Here is a 20,976-nt window from a genome sequence, read left to right as displayed (position 1 = left end):
GTTAGAGAAAAGCAACATTGGGCCATATGCTGTATCCACTATATGGAATCAAACTCCAGATTGCAGCACTGTAAATCTATAAACTTATGACTGTCCCACAGAGAGATAAAAAATCCAACAGACCAAGAAAAAATGCAGGAAAAAGCTAATAATGTTCTCTCTAGAATATCAAGGACTGTCCCCAATAGCAGTCTCAGATCCCCAGAGGACCACAAAACCAAATATCTTCATCATACTACAACTAAGACCACTGACAGTCTCAACCCAATATGTCTAGTATAACTTACATGTTCAGCTACAACATTGAACTTCATATATATAATTTATTTAATATTGACTAATCTTATTCAATGGTCAGTAAAATGGCAATAAGATTTTTTGTTTTTTGAATTTATGAAATATTTGACATGATAAACCTGAGATATGGTAAAACATTTCTCTTTCATCTATTTAATCAAATGCTGATGTTAGTTTACTTTTATTTAACATTGATTTAATTAAAATTTCCTGCAGCTCTAACAAAAATATGAGATGAGAAACTTATACTAAATACATGTTTAATAAGTATCAATTCATTTTTTCCAAACCTGCTGAATTACAAGATGTTTCTACAAAGACAAATTTTGAATGACATGATACTTGGTGTGGCAGCATGATACCAGAGTAATGTTTATATATGTAAACACCTGGTTTGGGTTGAGAAAATTTTTATTACGTTCTCGTTTCTCTCTCTCTAAGATTTCTACACAGTTACAATTTCTCAGCCAATTACTTAGTTCAGCTAGATTTTTTATAACCAATGGAAAAAGCAATTTTTGAAGTATATTTCTCTTAACTGGACATCACATGCATCTTCTAGTAGATATTCTTCTAAACATACTCTCAACATGAATATTTATAGCAAAAATATGACTGAAACAAATGTCAAACAGCTCATAACACTACTGATGTAATAATTATACAGTACAGTATCAGCCAAGACATATTTGCATGTATTAGTGCATCAAAACATACAATGACTTTGAAGAAAAGTGTGAAAAAAAAATGAGGCGATTCATTATCTCTTTCTGTGACCACAACATACTTTTTCAAAATTTTCCATAATTTAGTAGAGTTCTGGAGAGTGATACTTCATTTTCAACATTTCAATGAAGCTTAAAATATCCAGTTAAATTAAAAACTCTGCTTTTTTCTGAGCAACAGACATTTCATGAGTTTTTGTTTTAATGAATTTAAGTCCAATAAACAAACAGTTTAATATTTACTTGAACTTCAAACACCACAATTACTGTACATATACACACACACACACACACTTCAACATAATTTATTTTTATTCAAATTTAATATCATGTACATATAATTAGCTACATATATAAGCATTAGATAACACAATTTAATATCAAGTACATATAATTAGCTACATATATAAGCATTAGATAACAATTTAATATCAAGTACATATAATTAGCTACATATAAGCATTAGATAAGACAATTTAGAAATTTTTCAGTACATATAATCACTTTCTTTTCATTTCCCACACCTAAGCTGGAGGCTTGTCATACCACACTTGATAGTCTCGTCTACACAAAAATCGTTTTCTTCTTCCACAAACCATGCAAGTCACAACTCTGTGCTTAGATCTCTTTGCTGAAAACAGAATATCAATTTAAAGTTAAAGCCTAACAATGAAAAAGGCAAGTATATAACTCAAACTAGTTAAAGTTAAATTTATCATGATAATGGCTAGAAAGTGATTTAAATTTTCTTTCATGTTATATCTATCAAACTGCATGAATTATTGAATACACAAGAGTCCTGCATTCTTGTATTTAGTCTGTGACTGGAAGAAAACAAAGTTGCAATTATATGTGATATATATTTGTACAAAAAAACAAAAATAGTGATACATGAATATAATAATACAAAAAATTACAACCTAAATGCTTTCAATTCATTTTAAAAACTAACTTTAGTACCAATAAACAAAATTAAAGGGTAGATCTATAAAAATCTACAGTAAAGATTATTCCACTTGTTTGCTTTACGATTCATTCAGAAAGCATGTTACTATTTTAAAACGGAACTAATGACATTAGTAAATGTATAACAGTGCACTTTTACTTAAAAAAAATTTTTTTTTTACTTATAATTTGTACAGTATATAATAAACCTATATATTAAAAAGCACAAAGGTGCATGTATCAATAATGTGTCAGAACTCTATTTTGACACTTTGTTATTCTGTACAGACAGCAATTTATTTTAAAAAAGGCATGTAACAATATTTTCCCATGCAAAGTAATATTCATAAACTTATATCATAAAGATATGTTCCAACCAGAGATTCAGAATTTACAAAACAGGGACATTCATTGTCATTAAGCACAATGAAAATCAAAACAATACAGTTAAACTTAGGTATCAAGACCATTCACAAAGAAACTTACAATGTACATCAGCCATAAAAAGAAAAGTACAACATTGTTGTCTAAATACACAAGGCATGTTACAGAAAGCACTAATGAAGTAGCAAAACCTTTTTGGCACAGAAACTTTATGGCAGCCTTTTGCATTGGAAAGTATGGTGCAGAGAAAATGTAAGGATACACAGCTGTCAGATACAGCATGACTAGATATAAAAGAAACTATGGGAATGCAGTGAAGCTTAGAATCATTTAATATAACAGCCTCTGTATGAATACGTTATTACGATTAATAATTACATTTCCTTTTTATTGACTGATTGTATTTTTCACATAACTGTATTATATTTGTTCATTGCATCATTAGTATCATGTTCTTTGGTTACTCAGCAGTCAAACATGCATACTTAATTTCACAAAACAATATTACACATTGCATCAAACTTATTACTGAAATCTGTCACAGCTGAACAAATGGAGCAGAAGTATCATTTTTGTCTTAAATTTTTGACTGGAGCTGGGAAACAGAAAAATTAGTTTGAAACTAAAGCAACAAAACAATGTTTAAGGATTTGTTTACAGAGCCCGAATAAGTCAAGTTCATGTCCTGTAATTTCACTATGTTGACATTGAAAGGAAACATGGATTATTTACTTTTTTTTTAATTTTCACAGAAATTACCATTTTTTCATTGGTTGTAGCTAGTTGATGGCATTCAGTTTTAGGCACATATATTTACAAACTTCTAAAATTCCCAATATCTATACTACAACCACTCACAAATAATGAATTCACTACTCTTGTTTGTTTGTTTGTTTTGTTTTGGAATTTCGCACAAAGCTACTCGAGGGCTATCTGTGCTAGCCATCCCTAATTTAGCAGTGTAAGACTAGAGGGAAGGCAGCTAGTCATCACCACCCACCGCCAACTCTTGGGCTACTCTTTTACCAACGAAAAGTGGGATTGACTGTCACATTATAACACCCCCAAGGCTGGGAGGGTGAGTATGTTTGGCGCGACTTGGGCACGAACCCGCGACCCTCAGATTACGAAGCGCACGCCTTAACGCACTAGGCCATGCCAGGCTCTCACTACTCTTGATTCTTTCCAGTTTGCAAGTGAATGAGATCAACTAGCCCCCACCAAACAAATGTAAATATAAACTTTCAGAAAATAATATCTTGCTAAATGGCTCTTCAATAACTCAAGTTAAGACAATGTTGAACCTTACAACCAAAAGTTTGTATTTCCCATTCAACAATATCCTAGTTGAACAAACTGATGATGTAGTAATGAACTCTCCACCGAGTCCAATATTAGCTAATATATTTCTTGCACAGCATGTAAAGAAGTAGCTCAAAACCTGCCCCACCAACTTCAACCTTTCCTTTATAGGAGCTATGTGATGGTACTTATTTTTCACAATAAGTATCACTACATTAAATTTCTAGAATACTTGAATTTGCAATATTATAATAATTTACCTTTAAGACATCTCATCAACTGTAACATAATGGGTTTGGCACATCAGTAAACAGAAAAAAAAAAAAAAATGTTTACTAGAATAATTACACTATTTAAGAGTTTTATTCCACTGACATACAAAAGAAATCTGGTAAGAAGTTTCTGAAACAGAGCTTATAACTTGTGTTCTGTTCTATATTTTTTAATATACACTGAAATTTTGCTTTAAAGCATACCAGTTACAAACATCCATTAACAAAATTCATAATACTTTTCTAACCACGAAACTCACTGATCCACCCAGTCTGCCAACTGTGTCCAAAATTACTATATAATCTTGTCTTCCACACATTGGTAAACAAAGCCTAACTTTAAAAGTAAAATTAAAAACACAAAAAGTATTGTTACTTTTAGTACCATTAAAAAAAAAGAAAAAGAGAAACAATACAAATTCTTACTTTTAAGTCTAACAGTAGAAGTCAGGCCAGGATACAAAAGGATATTGCATCTCTTGCAAATAAAACTTTTTATGTTGTGATCTCTGTCAATAGATAGAAAAATAAATATGAAAACACATATTTATCATTTGTTCCTGATATTTATATAAAAAATATGTACACAGATATGTGATTACTCTATTACATCATATTTGCATTTCCAATAATTTAATTTACACTAAATTTCTAGACATTTCTTTAAACTTTGCATACTGATATATTCAACAGAAACAAAGGATGTTTTCCTGGCCTTTGGCATCACCTAGCCATGTCATATATTCATAAACATATAAATTGAAGCATATGTTAAGTTCGAGCATTGAAAAAGATTCCTTTTCATTGTTAGACCTGACTTCCTTTAATGTCTTGCTTTGTTGTTTACTATAGCTTAAATTCAATAACTAAACACAGTTGTATTATTTTTAAATCTGTAAGATTTAATAATGGTCTCTCATTTCAGCTATCACATTTTGAAATGCTATATTTCATCACTGCATAAACTAGAGATGTACAGTAAATAAAATAATTATGGAAATATAAAAAAGCAATAAAGATACAGAACTCACAAAAAAAGGAGTAATGGCAGACACATGATAAATTTATGAGTGGTACAAAACCTTATCACAGAAAATATATAAATGAAGAAGTTGTTTGAAATACTAGTATCTTCATTTTATTTAATGCAGACAATCACACACTGTTTTCACATTGCCTTATACTTTATCAGTGTACAACTACAAACTTATTTCAAACACCCTGTATTACTCATTATAATTCAAACAAAATGTTTAGTTACGTTTTTTATACTCTCAAGTTTTCATAAGTCCACACAACCTCCAGAATATTCATATCAAGATTTTAGTGACCAGATCATAGCTTTAAGTAGCCCAAAGCACTAATTACTAGCAACATAGCATTTCATAACATTAGTTATATCCTTAATATCACTGTCTTCCTAGAAAATGAATTCTCATTCAAGATGTTCATAATGAAAAGGCATGGTGAATAAAGGTCTGCTTGTATTTCTCAAAAGTACTGCCAATCTTATGTACGCGCAGATAGCCTCGCTGCTTTGTGCCATAAAACACGAAATCAATCAATCAATCTTATGTACAATCACCAATACTTTTGGATGAGATTAAGGCTAAAGTTCATCAATAAATCATTATTTAGTTATAGACTATAATAGCAATAAAAATAGTATAGTGGCAACTTTTAAAGTTAGAATTCATATTGTTGTGTTAAGTAACTGAACCAACTGTGTGGATTCTGAAAAAAAAGAAAGAATTATTTAAATAGCAGAATACAATTCTGATAACCAATAGTGTAATACACACATTTGATTTCATTTTCATACATTATTCTAAAATAAGCAAACTGTTACTCTTTGCTTATAGTTTAAATTTACCACCAGCAAGTGACAGAAACCTACTGAGAAAAAAAATCTAGTCTTAAAGAAACCTGATGATTCTGAAGATAGACAATACACCACTAAAAAGCAAGCCCGTATTGGTGGAGTGGCACATGAACATGCATTTTTCTTCTTAAAACAACAAAAAAAGTTATCATTCCTAGAGCAGAAAAGATATGTTTGATGGTAGGTAAGAACATGAGACACAAATGCTTGTTTGTCCTTGAAAAGGATTGAAGTGTTCTTTGAACTTTATTAATTTAAAATCATAAATACATAAGTTATTGTGTTGATTCTGAATATATAAAGGACTTTTACAGCTGTGGATTAGTCCCACAAGAGATGTAGTCAGCTGCATGGTCAACTTGGCATATGTAAGGAACTACATAGAAAAGTTAGAATAATGCATAGGCACATAGGAATGTTGATTCAGTAAATGGAGAAAACCAGTAAAAGTACTGTAGTTGACATAAAAGACAAAGCCAAAAATATATCAGTAAGGGCAATAAACTGATAAAATGTTCCAAGATCCCATGACTGCAAAAAGAAAAGACAGGATAACAGATGAATGAGGATAAGTATTTTGTGTGGCCACTAATATGTTCTTACTGTAAAACTTTTGTAACAACCTTGTATTCTAATTGAAAATGAGGAGTATCTGTAAAGATTAACAAAGACAGGTCTCCAAACTCCCTGATTTTTTGAGAACTACTTTGACTCAAGTTGGGAGTAATAACTGGTATCAAAGCATGGCTCAAAGTAACAGTTACAAAAATCCACTTGCTTTAGGACCAGATAGTCTAAAAGACTTTCAAAAATGAAGTTTAAGTATAAAGGCTGATAAATGACTCCAACATGTAGAAATAGGCTTTAGCAGTTACTTTATTGCTAATCAGGCAGGTACTTAAAATTAATGCAATTTTAATTTGGAAAATGGAATGCATATTTTGATTTGTTGTTTATGAAAGAACTTTATATTTAGTCTAAGGCGCAGTCCAAATTCAATTCATACAGTAAATCCAAAGAAATGTTAATTTCAGAATTTATTGTTGAATACAAACATCTATACACGATGTGCAAGAAATATAACATGGAAGTTTTGGATGCTCTTTAGTCAGTCATTCACACTTTTAGATAGTGTATATTTAACAGAAACAAAAAACTCAAGTTGACAGCAACATTAGACTTAGAATATTCTTCAGTGAAGTCTACTTTTAAGAGAACTTTGTTTCTGATTGTGACAAGTGAAACAGCAAGACAAAACACATAACAATAAAACGAGAAGCTGCTTATGTAATGAAGAAGTTTACTTCAAATTCTGACTCAAAACAAAAGTTTAAACAAAGCCATCAACATTATTTCTATCTTTGTATTGTGAATAACTGTGATATGTTACAAATATAAGAAGTAGCCTCTGACACCATCATAGATTTGCATGAAGTGGGAAGGAGCTTATGGTATTTATACACAATGGCTAAGTTTACAAAATTAATGCATATCCAATAATCACAAATAAGCTATCATCCATTTTCACACAGCAATTCATACAATACTGGATATATATTTATGGTGCTCCTAACAGGCTAAACAATGATAAGGAATTTAAATTTAATAATAAAAAGGTGTTGATGATATGTGTCATAACTTCAACATCGAATTCAAAACCACAGTTGCATACAATCCTTGGAACAATGGTTTGCTCAAAAATCATAATGAGACACTAACAAAAATAAAGAAGATTAGAGCAGAAAAAAAAAAAAAAGAGTATGATTGAGAAAACTTTATGTTGAGCCATATCAGATAATAGTCTGTGCAACACTAGTGGATACAGTACCCTGCAATAGATCCTTACTCAAAAGACCATCACAGTCTACTGTAAACTTGTACATGTCCACACTAAACATGTAATGTTGACTCCAATCCTCAATAAAAATCATTAGTAAGTTCCCAAACTATGAACTCCAAAATTCCAACCCTCACAAGAAACCATTTAGACATTTTTTTTCTTAAAAAGATTGTACTTTGTACAAAAGAAATGTTGGTAAAATCCACCAAAAGAAAATGAAAATATTAGGAAAGGTTTGTTTTTTTTCTAATTTGCTAATAATATTGTTGTAGTCACTATGTTCCTTTTTTCATGTAAATTTTGAATAAAATTCAACTCTATGCAAATGGCTGTTTGTGGTAAAACAGCAATCACTGGTGTAATCATTCTTATGTACACAAGATTTAATGGAAAACAGCTATTAGTATTTAAATTAACATTCAAAAAATAGCAAAAAGAATATAGATACGTACTTTACACACACACACACACACACTTAATCAGTAATTAAACTTAAATCAAAACTATTACCACACACTGTATTGTTCAATGTTTGTATGCATACACGTGAACAGGCAGGAATTTGCAACAAATAAGAGTGTCAATAATATAAACAGGTGGCAAGGTTAATTTCTTGTATTGATACTTGAGACAATAAAATGGACATGATTTAGAAAAAAAGCACATCAGAGAACAAAAACTGCCAAAGCAGAAGTGACAGCTTGACAAAAACACATATTGGTGGAGAGGTGATGCATGATGATTTATTCAAAAATTGCACACTGGAACCACTCAATTCTGATGGGAGGAAGCAGAAGGCTTGTGGCATGAGTAAAGAAAAAGAAAACTTATATGGGACCAATGAATGAGAAGAGTGTAAACACACAAACATTTTCATTTGGAAAAAAACAAGATATTCTGCAGATTTCCATTTTATACAATTATTAAAATAATTCAGCATAAAACCAACACTTGTAGAAACAACAATGTATACTCACAATTTTGAAGTGGTCCTCTGTGATATCATTTGCAAAGTAAAACCATAATAATAAAGAAGTCCTAAGTTCTCAGGGAACTTGGCTATGGTTTTATGCATCACCTTAAGTAACAAAATGAAAACAACAACAACAAACAACTTGAAAACATTTCTCAATTTTCCCAATTTTTTCAAATATTTTTGAGAACAAAAGACTGCTGGATACATAAACTATAATAAATCAATTATGAACTTCATAAATTAAATATTTTCTCATACCATCCTTCTACACATTTGCACATGTTAAGTATTTGCACAACTTTTGATACGGCATGTGTATCTTCACAAAATTTGCATAATCTCTATAATTTCCTAAATAAATTTAAAACATTTGTTTTCAATAAGACTATATTTTGTTAGTTACTGCACTATAATTATGTACGGTCTATCACTTTACCAACTTGGCAACCATTATTTAATATATATATAAAATTTTATTTTTATTACATTGACCTTCCAGTCATGCCAAGCTATCATTACATAGTTTGCATTGATGCAGTGCAAGTGTACTCATGTTAAATATCCAGCAATATAAAACTGATATTTAGTCTTCCCTTTCTTGGCTGTATTTTAATGGACTAGTATCTTATAATATACAGTCACAGGTTTGTGTTTGTCAGTGTAGTTTTTACATAGTGTAGACCATAGTTTGGGGCCTGGTTTTTGAATAAATTCGGTATAAACTGGGATGTCATATTTTGTTGCTAGTTTCTGCCAAATGTTGGTTATTTTTCTGCTGATATCAGGAATATATGGTATGCAGCCATATAACGTTTCATGATTTTTTAAATCATGAGGCATACTTACTTTTGTCAATTGATTTTGCTTTTTGTCTAGGTGTGTGTGTGTGTATAATGTTTTATAAGGCTTGTGGAGGAAACTTATTGATGTTGATGAAGCATTGTTTTATTTTGTCCAATTTGTCGTTAATTTTATCTAGTGAGCATAGCTTTACAGCTGTATTTATTTGGTTTCTTAGTATGTTGAGTTTTTGTTTTGTTTCATGTGCTGAGTCCCAAGGAATGTATAGTCCAGTAAGGGTAATTTTTTGGTGGATTTCTGTTTTAAATTATGTATCGGTTCTTGTAATTTTGAGATTAAGAAATGATATCTGATTGATTTCTTCCTGTTCACATGTGAAGTTAATGTTGAAATGTATAGAGTTAATGTGATTGAAAAAATGAAGTGTGTGTTCTGTAGATCTGAATCCCGCAATCGTGTTGTCTACATATATGTACCAACATAGTAGTAGATGTAATGCTGTGTTAATTGCTTGTGTTTCAACTTGTGCCATAAAATTATTGGCTAGATCTGCTGATACTTGATTGCACATGCTTAGGCCAATTGTCTGTATATAGTTGTGGTTCTTGAACATGAAGTTTGTCTTCATCATGGTGAATTCTATGAGGGTTACTAATTGGTTGCTGGGAATATCAATTGATGGGCTATGGTCTCGGATATAGAGTTCTAAGGCTATCTTGCAGGCTTCAGTGGTTGGGACTTTTGTAAATAGGGATATGACATCCAAACTGACCATTAAGGCTTTATGATTAAGTTGATAGCCAACATTTGGCAAAAACTAGCAACAAAATATCACATCCCAGTTAATACCAAATTTATTCAAAAACCAGGCACAAAACTAAAATCACAGGTTTGTTAGAAATAAATTAAAAACTTATTTTTCTTAAATTATACAACAGTAATTCAAGAAGCAAACAATTATCTCTTCTTACTATGAACTTTGTACTCTGTTACTTTGGAAAGCCGTTTAAAATTTCTCTCACAGAAGATAAATTTTTTTTAGGTATATATATATATATAAATACAACTGAATAACCAAAAAAAGTCAAATAACTACACTGATACCACAATATTTTACTACAACTTATTAAGCGTAACAACAAAAATGTATTTAGATTTTAAAAAAATATGAAAATTCAAGCAGACTAAAGACACACCCTACCTTATTCAAATCTCAGATCAAAAGAATATGACAGGTTTTTCAAATATTAAAATGGCTGAAAAAACAATTATTAGGACATTGTAAGCTGTTGATTGGTTATTTACATGTCACATACCCTAGTAACAGTATACAAGGGACCATATTAAAAAAAAATGGAGAGTTAAATGGGGCCATGGGTTTGATTCAGTACATATGCCACATCTGACCCAAATGAAAATATAAGAGGTTCTTATTTTTATATTCTAGCTTGTCAATATTAGTAATTTGAGTTCCTAATTTGTATGAAAATACAAACATCTGATTTTAAACAGTGCTGCATTCAACATGATATGCAACTCACTAAAATCTGTATTTAAAGTAAGAAATTAACTCAAATAATATAAAAGTTTGAATTACAATCTACAATTTGATCCCAAACTTACTGGCATAATTTCATAGAAAAGTAATTAATTCAATAGCATTTGAATGCAAATGAACAAGCATGATGACATGGTCTTTGACCCACAACCCGTAGCAAAAGGGTTAAAATACAGAAAATATGTTCAAGTAATTTTAAATTTTTGTGTAAGTGTTCTACATAGACATTCTTATAAATGAAATGATGAAAAACTGTAAACGTATGCTAATCGTTTTGCTTTGAAAAATTATATATAATGCTAAAAAACTATTCCACTGAAGCAAGTTTGATCCTGTGCCGATGTCCTTTAACTAAGGTGGGGAGAAACCATCTTAAGGAGTGACAAAGACACAAGATAGAATGAGTTCATGGTTTTCTTGTTTGAATATGTTATATAAAACAGTGGTTGGTCTAAGGTAATCTGAAAGTTATGAAGTACAGTACTATAATCCCCTTTGTGTATTTTAAAGCACATTGTAACAATATTATTCCTGTCTTTCTCTTGTGCAGATACAGTTGGAAACCTCATCCTAACACAGTAGCTAACATAGTTATACTAAAAGAAAGAAGCCACTCAGTTGAGTGTTAAATATTACTGTGAATAAACATTTGTTATACTTGGTCACTTATGTTTGTATGTTACATTATCCATAGTTGATTTATTTTTACATGACATTTCCTGAATTTGCACTTTTGCTGACACTTTTGACTAGCTTTAGATATCAGTGTACTTGAATATCACACTTTTATAAGTAAGTGTGTACATCTATTTTAACTTCAACTTATAAAAGTGATATTCAAGTACACTGATAGCTAACAAAATTTAATACCAGATTTATTGCAACAGTTACAACCTGTGAAATAAGTAAGTAAATAGAGAAAAACTATATACACAGGTAACATACATCTGAAATATAACTTAAAAACTTTCACTGATGTTAATCAGTTCTTACCACATGAATTTCTGACTAATTCAATTAAGGTCAATTCATCAAAGATAAAATTTAGAAACTTACAAACTTATCAGAAGTTAAAATACAGAAATTACAGATGTCATATAATGTTCTACTACTTCTTACAGTTCTTAGGATTTTGAGTAAATCACCACTGATCATATTAAATGTCAAAATTTGTATTCTGAACATAAAACAAATCCACAAGACAGATAAAAGTACATTCACAGGATACATGTGAAATGAATGCAATTATAAAAGATACATCTTAACCCATTACACTTATATCCCTAAATTTTTGGCATGTAAAAATATTTAACAAAACTGAACAAAATTTAGAACTAATTTACCAAATACTTAAACAGTATCTATTGTTGGATTTTAAAAATTCATATATAATTTTATTTTTCTTCATTTATTTTACAAAACTGTTTGAAAATATACTAAAATATTCCTTTTTTTAAAAAAAAAATTACACTCTTAACTCAATAACAAGTCACTTCAAAAAACAATGAACATTTCACGATATTTTCAAAAAAACAGCTCAACATTAAATCTGGTCTAAAAAACGTTGATCAACATATTAAAAATATCTCCTTACCCAACCCTAATATCCTACTCTTCTTTGAAAAAAGAAAAATAATATGATTCATGAATCTTACCTACTCCCTTATAATTTTGAACATTTCTACCAGACTCACAAACCCTTCTTTTCTGAAGAGAAAATAATTTTGAGTACATTACTTGTCCTCATTTAACAGCTACTCAATGCTAGAAATTATTCTTGTACCAATATTAATAGTAACAGCACTCCCTTAACCATTTAACATTTCAACAACTCGGTGATATTCAACCCTGAACACAATACTCTAAATTTGGCGTAACCACAATTCTTGCGGTTACAAACACAAAATCATATTTATTCTTCTAAAGTTAAGCTCCACTGACAACATACTGCCTAAAATACTCACAAGGCTTAATTTAAATTAAGCCGTAAAAGACTGATATTAATTTAGAATAAATTATTACTGATAACGATATAATTAAACGCATTACAGTTTACATTAAATTATGCTTTAATCTAAGCCAATCAACACGAACGATAGACGATGTGTAAATTTTGTTAAGTTTTTTTTAAGTACCTGATAAAGAAAATTCATTCTGTGGAAAACATCTATATCCCTTCCCTTCCCCATAACTTAAAGAAAGGAATATGTTATTGAACACTACTGTTATTAAGTACACCACGAAAGCGTAGCTTTTTTTTGTGGTGATTACGTCATTCGCATGATATACCATATCAAACTATACAGCTAAATTAATTAATTAAAGTAGCAAGATGTGAATAAAAATTTTATATGCATGAAGTACTATATTTATATAATCATTTTATTTATAATTAATTTTCTAATTATTAATTTTATGTTAACTCGTGTGTTTAAGTCTGCAAATCTGCCATAAACATTCAACAAACTTCTAAATATTGTAGTATAGGGTTATGTTGGGCTTCGACGGTTTCAATTTCACCGCAATCAACAATATTAATTATATAATTAAGTGACTTGCAGGTGAAAGTTGGTTTGTTTTATTTTGTTTGAAGTTAAGTGCAAAGCTACACAATGTACTTGCTATCTATGCTCTGTTCATCATGGCTAATGCAGCCCGGTTTCTAGTGTTGTTAAGTCCGCACACATGCTGTTGTAACACAAGGGGCGAAGGTGAAAATATAAGCTACCTTCGTGTGTGTCACATTTTGTTGGCTCGGCATGGCCAGGAGGTTTAGGCACTTGACTCGTAATCTTAGAGTCACGGGTTTTAATCCTTGCACACTAAACATGCTGCTCTTTCAGTCGTGGGGGCGTTATAATGATTGGTCCATCCCACTATTTGTTGGTAAAAGAGTAGCCCAAGAGTTGGCAGTGGGTAGAGATGACTAGCTGCCTCCTCTCTAGTCTTACAATGATAAATTAGGGACGGCTAGCGCAGATAGCGCTCTTATAGCTTTGCGCAAAATTCAAAACAAACAAACTGCAAACCACACTTTGTTTACTCAACTTTTTAAACAAATCTAATCTTAACTGCTGGTGATATAATGGATTTACTGTCATACATTTATTCTAATATCTGCTTTTGTTTCAGTCAGATATATGTGGTGTATATTGCCGAATGTATTTGCACAAGTCCGACCTGTTCTTTAAATTTGCAGATTCTTGATGACAAGAATCAACACTGTGTGGTTTACGAAAACACTAGCGTGTCTTCGAAAATTGTTCAACATTCGAGAATCTCGTATGACTGGTATAAAAGCTAGCCGAGAAACAGTAACAGAATTATTATTGGTCAGCTACAGTGGGTATACTATAAACCTCAGAAGCTATAATTCTAACCAAAATTTATTAATTGGAAACTACAGAATTCGGCCAGGAACGTTTATATATTTTGAATATTACAAACCTACAAGTTTGTTACATGTACAACAGAAGCTTCGCTCCTATTTTTTATTTTCTTGAAATTATGTTTACTTACCCTTACTTGTCAATGGTGCATATTTACAACCAATGGAAATATCATTTTTGTAACTATCGAATTATGATGTCTTTATATTAATTGAAAAAGAAACCATTTTCAAAACAGAATTTATGGTAAATATTAATTTTCGAATAAAAGCTCAGACAAATGGACTGATCTCATGTATGGAGAATATATAAACCAATCAATAATATTGGTTTGAGTCTATTAATTAGTATACTTTCCTTTTTTTTTTACAGTTCTAATTCGTTACTAGCCTCAAACAGTTTAAAATCAAAACCAAAAGCAAAAGAACTGCAGATAAATTCCATTAATTAATAAATTCGACTCGAAGTTGAATGAGTAAAACTGAATTTTCTGCTATATTACTTTTATACCTTCATATTATCACAAATGCTTCTCTTGGTTGTGGTACATTGTTGGAGAATCATAATTTCTACCCTGAGATACAAGTGATATCTTGGAGGTTGGCATATGGACAAATTTAAATATGTTCTTTAAACTGTATTTACATTATAATGCTATCTTTTCATCTTGGGGACTGTTTGCCTCTGGTTATGTTCAAACAAGTTGAAATCCCTAGTAGATCAGTATTTGCTTATTTAACACTTGATCTCAGACCTGTGTTATGTATAGCATCAACAGTTATTTCTACACCACTCATTCTTTGCGTTAACACTTCTAGGGATTTCTGAGGTGATGTTATTTGATTATAAAACAAAATAAACTCAACAAATATTATCATTTCACTTTGTGATATGAGACTTCACATATCGACTATCCGGTTTGTGTTCTTACATATCATGTAAGATGTTTGTTCTAGACCAAATTCCAAATTCTACACTACAGTTCTACAAGGGAGTAATAGATACTCTCTGAAAACTGTGACGTCTCGTACACCTGTTGAATTTGAGATATAACAATCAAAATGTCCATGTGATGTTTAGTCTTTAGTCTACAACCAAGATAAAAATCAATTTTAATTTTATTTTCTCTGTACATTTTTTTATTTGGATCCATTCTTTTCGACTCTTTTTCGCTGCATTCACTTCTCTCGTGAATACAGCGAATTGACCTGTATTCTGGTTCTTGATTCTACGGAAACTGTTTATCACTTAATATATATGTTATAGTTTAATTTGTTACTTTCTCGTTTAAGAGCATTACATTTTGATAAGCACCATTCCTAATAATAATCTCTGACTTCCACCTTCATTTTAGATTTTTACGATCTCAAATAGTTCTCCGTGACTGAATTTTATATTTTAAGAATTAATAAATGCCATCCACTTCTCAATAACTTGGTTACAACTGCGAGTAAAAGAGCCTGATAAAAGAACAGAACTGGTGTATTTTCTCATAATTTATACTCTTTATTGTGCCAAGAACTTGTTGACAGTATGAAAATTGCTCAACAAGAAAAGTATTTTAGAGTTTTATAGGTAAACACATATTTAAGCTCATTCTAATTCTAAATTAAATTATTATATATTATTCATTATCCCTACCATTTTCGTCATTTAATATGAAAAACAAAATGTTGAGTTGTAACTTTCCGTTCTCTTAACAATCTTAAATACTTCAATCAGATCCTCTTTATCTCCTCTTTTTAAAGACAGAATAATCTCTGAGATCTTATCCTATTCTAGAATGGCAACATTTCTATCCCAAGTATCATCCTAGAAACATTTATTTGAACCTCTTCAACAATTTAATGTCTTTCTTGAGGTATAGAGCCCAAGACTGAAAAAAATATCCCACACGTGACATGACCAATAACCTGTAGAATCAAATTTCACTTTATTTAAAATCTTATTTGCCTTACACCTGCAATAGCAAACTGCTACGATAGTATAAGAGACTGATCGACCATTACACCAAGGTCTGTTTCTTCCAGGCCAATCAAGCTAGCTGATAACACACTCATAATTAATTTGCTCGTTGTGGACCATAAAATATTCATTGTAGACCGGATATAACAATCAGTATTGTCTGTAAGTTTGTAAAACTCTTGTATATGAACCATCATTTGTCATAACTATTAGTAATAGCCGTTATTACAAACTGTATTGCTTTTATGTTTGTATATTAAAATATATTTGCATTAAAAAAGAAAATTGTGTGTATCAATCTTGTTGGCAAATAAGATTATATGTAATATAACAAAACTCTATGAGATAAATTTTCCTCTATGTTACTCTTAGAGAAGAATTTATTGAATATCTTTGCGTCGTATAAGCCACAGTTGTTGTTGTTTGGAATTTCGCACAAAGCTACTCGAGGGCTATCTGTGCTAGCCGTCCCTAATTTAGCAGTGTAAGACTAGAGGGAAGGCAGCTAGTCATCACCACCCACCGCCAACTCTTGGGCTACTCTTTTACCAACGAATAGTTGGATTGACCGTAACATTATAACGCCCCCACGGCTGAGAGGGCGAGCATGTTTGGTGCGACTCGGGCGCGAACCCGCGACCCTCAGATTACGAAGCGCACGCCTTAACGCGCTAGGCCCAGTATAAGCCACAACTAAGTACATTATGTATGCACCCAAGACTAAAGCCGTTTCTCGGTTCTGTAAATCTTGAAAGATTAAACCGGTTAAACCAAAATAAACAAAGAGAAGTGCATGAGAGAAGACTGCTTAGCTTTAGAAATTTAAAACAGCAAGACTCATACCTACTTCAGCCTAACTTTTTAGCAATGCACTAGTATTGTAACTTCAACATACAAGACACAATATAGTTTTCCGTTAATTCAACAAAACATAAAAAATAAACAGTTAAGAACTGAAGGTAACGAGTATCATAAGTTGAAAATTAATACACAATATATTAGTGTCAATACTTTGACATATTAAAGTGGGTAAAGGGAAATGTCTAAATAGTTGGTAACTGGCTTTGTGCTTAGTCATTATGTCCTTTAACAACACACTGTACTATATATATACACTTTAGTCTACCCATATATAAGATGGATAGGAGCTGATAGGTCAATTTAACCTCAAGATTGCAGATGATCTCATCTGATATGGTAGTTTAAAAAAACCTAGTGGCATGGTTACCTTTCCTAAAAGAACAAGATCAGACAGCATGATTTTATCATTATAAAGTCGTATTTAATCGTACCAGTTTAAAATTGACCATATTTGAAGGTTGTCAGAAAACACTGATAGATCCCTCTGATGATGGAACAAGTTAGGTTATACTCCACAGTGGGAAGAAGACTAAAGCTGTTTAAAAAGTTTACAGAGGCTGTAAGCTATTTCTTGGTTGTAGTTCCAGTCGTTATTTTAACGATAACAAAAAGTTTTTCTACTCATTGGATTTGAATTACAAAATTCAAATAAACTTTCCATGCCTACTGAATGAGTTTAGTTTAAAGGCTTCATTCTCTTATCAAGGTGGCATTTTTAATTGTTAATCCAGCTTATCATTTATTTACTTTAGTTAAAAACGAAAAGATCTTTGACTAACGGATTAATTTTGATCATTCCTTTACCAACAGATTCATGACAGCAAAGTTTTAGGTTTATTTTGTTCTCAATATAAACAATTATAGCATGCTAAACTAGAGATTCTTTGAAGAGTTACCTTATCTCCAGTGAATTATCACAGCTTATGTATTACATGTCATATTCATCACAGCTATCACTGTTCATGAACTGCTGTTGCTTAAAGCATCAACATTGGGTCTAATGACTAACGTTTTTGTCATTGAGAACATCGTTCTTATCAAAGATACTTCTTTCAGTAGGATTATTAATATTCTATTTGTTTAACATTTTAACACCTGTTGCACGAGCTAGCCTGGCATCTTGATATGGATCAAAAATAACTTATTCCAAAATGTACTAATTAATAGCCCAACATCTAACAGCAACATCCCTTACAATCCCGTACCCCTTTACATTCTTGTCCCTAAGGCATGTGCCTGGCAACAGTCAGTTGCAAACTCTCTTTGTTAACCTGAAAATGACCTAAGGTCGAAACTTTGTTCTCTGTTCTATTTTAATTAAAGTTTCAATACCCCTACCAGTCATCTTGAGAATGCATAATTACACTGACAGCAAAACATTAAACAATGAGCACAATTGTGTATTTATATTCAAAATGAGAGGTTGGGGTCATTAGTTCCAATATTGTGTCAAACTAACAGCACAATAAAACTAAATGATTCGGTGTTCAAGTCGTAGAAGATGCATAATGCATTACAAGATGACTTTAAAAAATACCATTTCTGCAATGAAGAGTATATATAAGAAGGATGGTATGATGTCCACTAGGGTACCATCACAGTATAACCGATATAGATTTCATCATCATGTCATATCTTTATTGATGCTTAGTTATTTATTTCCTTTTCGGTTCAGAAGCCGCTCCAAACTTCATTCATCAAAATATATTAAAATAGCTTTAAAGCACCGGTTTTCAGAATGAACATCCTGTTCAGATAATTTCAAAACGGTCACAGATCTATTATCTCCTCCTCACAAGATCCTTCTCTGTGTATTACCTCATTTCTCTAGTGTTCTAGTAATTATATGATCTAGATACATTTACCATTTGTCTCGATAACAAAATTTGATCTTCATGTGTATCTTCCATTCTTTCCTATTCTGTACATCCTTCTTTCTTTATGATATAACAGAAAAAATATAAATTTATGTGAAACCCCAATCCTGCTGGTTAGTTCGTGGGAGAACTAGTTTCGTAAAGGAGTTGGACAAGCCAGAAAATATACTAGTTGGCTTGGGAGCCACAATCATTCAATCTCCTGCTGGATGACTCCCAGGAGATCTGCTATGGAAAGGAGGTATATCAGCGTAGATACATTACATTAGCTGGAGCACCCCACTCTATCATGCAAAAAAGTTGGACCAGTCAACATATATACAAATGCAAGTAATTACTTTTCATACACGTGATCGTAAGGTGACAGGAATGGATTATGGTGTGAATGTCAGTCAGTAGCAAATGCATTTTCTGAATTCTAATTAGCTATCCTGACGTTACGAGTTACTAGTCAAGATCGTCTGTCATAAAGAATAGATGTGAGAAATACATACGATAGTCTGCAAAAAAATAGCTGCAACATTATGATTCTGACTCAAATCTTTGAGAAACGTTTGAGCTCTTAGATTAAGTCTTATGTCTGACTGCAGATCACAACAACGATGCATACACATCATTTTGGTTGAAACCTGACTTGTGTTAGTCTGCATTTATCAAGAATACTGACTTGAGAAAGAAAACGAGAGACCACGTGAGTACTAACAAGTGCACAGTGGTGGAAAAAATTGTGTGTAAAGATTTTTCATTCAACTTTGGGCATGTTGGTGGGTAAAATAAAATACGTAGTTCAACTAACTAATGAATCATTGTTTGTTCTAAAATTCTTATCAATGATCTAAATATAGCTACAGTTTGGCCGCCAATTTTGATTTTAGTTCTTTATGTCACACACTGGATCCTTCTTTTAGCTGCATTTTTTTCACATCTAAGGTGTTTTGATTAAATATCATGACTTTTTTATCAATGCACACCAATAAATACACCAAATAAAGTGACACTCAATAGTAATCAACTTTAACTTTAACATTGAATCCATATTATTCGGAACAGACCTTTACAGTTTGTTTGTTTAAATTAGGCACAAAGTTACACAATGGGCTATCAATTTTGCCCACCACGGGTATCGAAACCTGGTCTCTAGAGTTGTAAGTACAGATACATATCGTACTACTAAACAGTTTGTTTGTTTAGAATTTTGCGTGAAACTACCCGAGGATTATTTCTCGTATCCGTTTCTAATTTATCAGTGTAAAACTAAAGGGAAGGCAGCTAGTCATTACCACCCATCGACAACTCTTGAACTACTCTTTTACAAACAAATAATGGAATTGAAAGCCACGTTATAACGTTTCACGACTCAAACGGCGAGGATGTTTTGTGTTTTGGGGATTTTAAACTGTGCTCCTCAGACTGGGAGTCAAGCGCCCTAACCTTGGATTAACCACACGGAATTAATGAACGTTTTTCTTTTTCAATGATTATAGCTTTCGTTAATATCTTTTTGCCACCCTTGTTAACTTCACACTACTTACACATATTTCCCTGATCATTATTATTATTAAATTACTATTTTTACTTTAACATTTTTCGAACTTATGTTTATTACTTTTCTGAGCTCTTTTAATTTATAAAATCTGATTTTTATCATTTTAATATCCGTTTTCCATTTTACAACTGTTTCTGGAATCGCTTCATCAATATTTCTTCTAACAATATTATTGATAACATGCTCCACACAATTGGTACGTGATTTAGAATCTTTTTTAAATTATAACCCTACAACGATTCTATCTAAGCCTTTTTTCTATGTAACACTGTTTAATAGACATACACAACAGATATGTTCTTGTAAAAAATTAACAAGGTTCCATGCATGAACGAAAAATAAATTTATTTAAAAGG

At 31.4% G+C, this 20,976-nt stretch overlaps 1 protein-coding gene across 2 annotated transcripts; it reads right to left on the bottom strand.

The window, feature by feature from the left end:
- Window positions 1–1,316: 1,316 nt before the first annotated feature.
- On the bottom strand, window positions 1,317–13,271 carry LOC143255266 (ribonuclease P protein subunit p21-like). 2 transcript variants are annotated; one of them, XM_076510681.1, is made up of 4 exons: window positions 13,118–13,271; window positions 8,625–8,725; window positions 4,352–4,434; window positions 1,317–1,653 (listed from the first exon to the last, which is right to left on the bottom strand). In XM_076510681.1, exons 1-4 carry the CDS (start codon window positions 13,169–13,171, stop codon window positions 1,547–1,549), a joined length of 345 nt encoding a protein of 114 aa, XP_076366796.1. In that variant the 5' UTR covers window positions 13,172–13,271; the 3' UTR covers window positions 1,317–1,546. The 2 variants fall into 2 exon arrangements, with proteins under 2 accessions (XP_076366796.1, XP_076366797.1); XM_076510682.1 differs by lacking the exon at window positions 13,118–13,271 and adding an exon at window positions 12,638–12,904.
- Window positions 13,272–20,976: the final 7,705 nt, after the last annotated feature.

This window comes from Tachypleus tridentatus, chromosome 7 (genome assembly GCF_004210375.1).
Source record: "Tachypleus tridentatus isolate NWPU-2018 chromosome 7, ASM421037v1, whole genome shotgun sequence".
Classification (NCBI taxonomy): Eukaryota; Metazoa; Arthropoda; class Merostomata; order Xiphosura; family Limulidae; genus Tachypleus; species Tachypleus tridentatus.
This window is presented reverse-complemented; position numbering and strand designations above follow the sequence as displayed.

Coding starts and splice junctions, on each gene's coding strand:
- LOC143255266 (XM_076510681.1), bottom strand. CDS start 13,171: ATGGGGAAGGGAAGGGATATAGATGTTTTCCACAGAATGAATTTTCTT. Junction 8,726..13,117: donor GAATGAATTTTCTTTATCAG/GTACTTAAAAAA, acceptor TTGTTACTTAAG/GTGATGCATAAAACCATAGC. Junction 1,654..4,351: donor TTCTACTGTTAGACTTAAAA/GTAAGAATTTGT, acceptor TTCTGTTTTCAG/CAAAGAGATCTAAGCACAGA.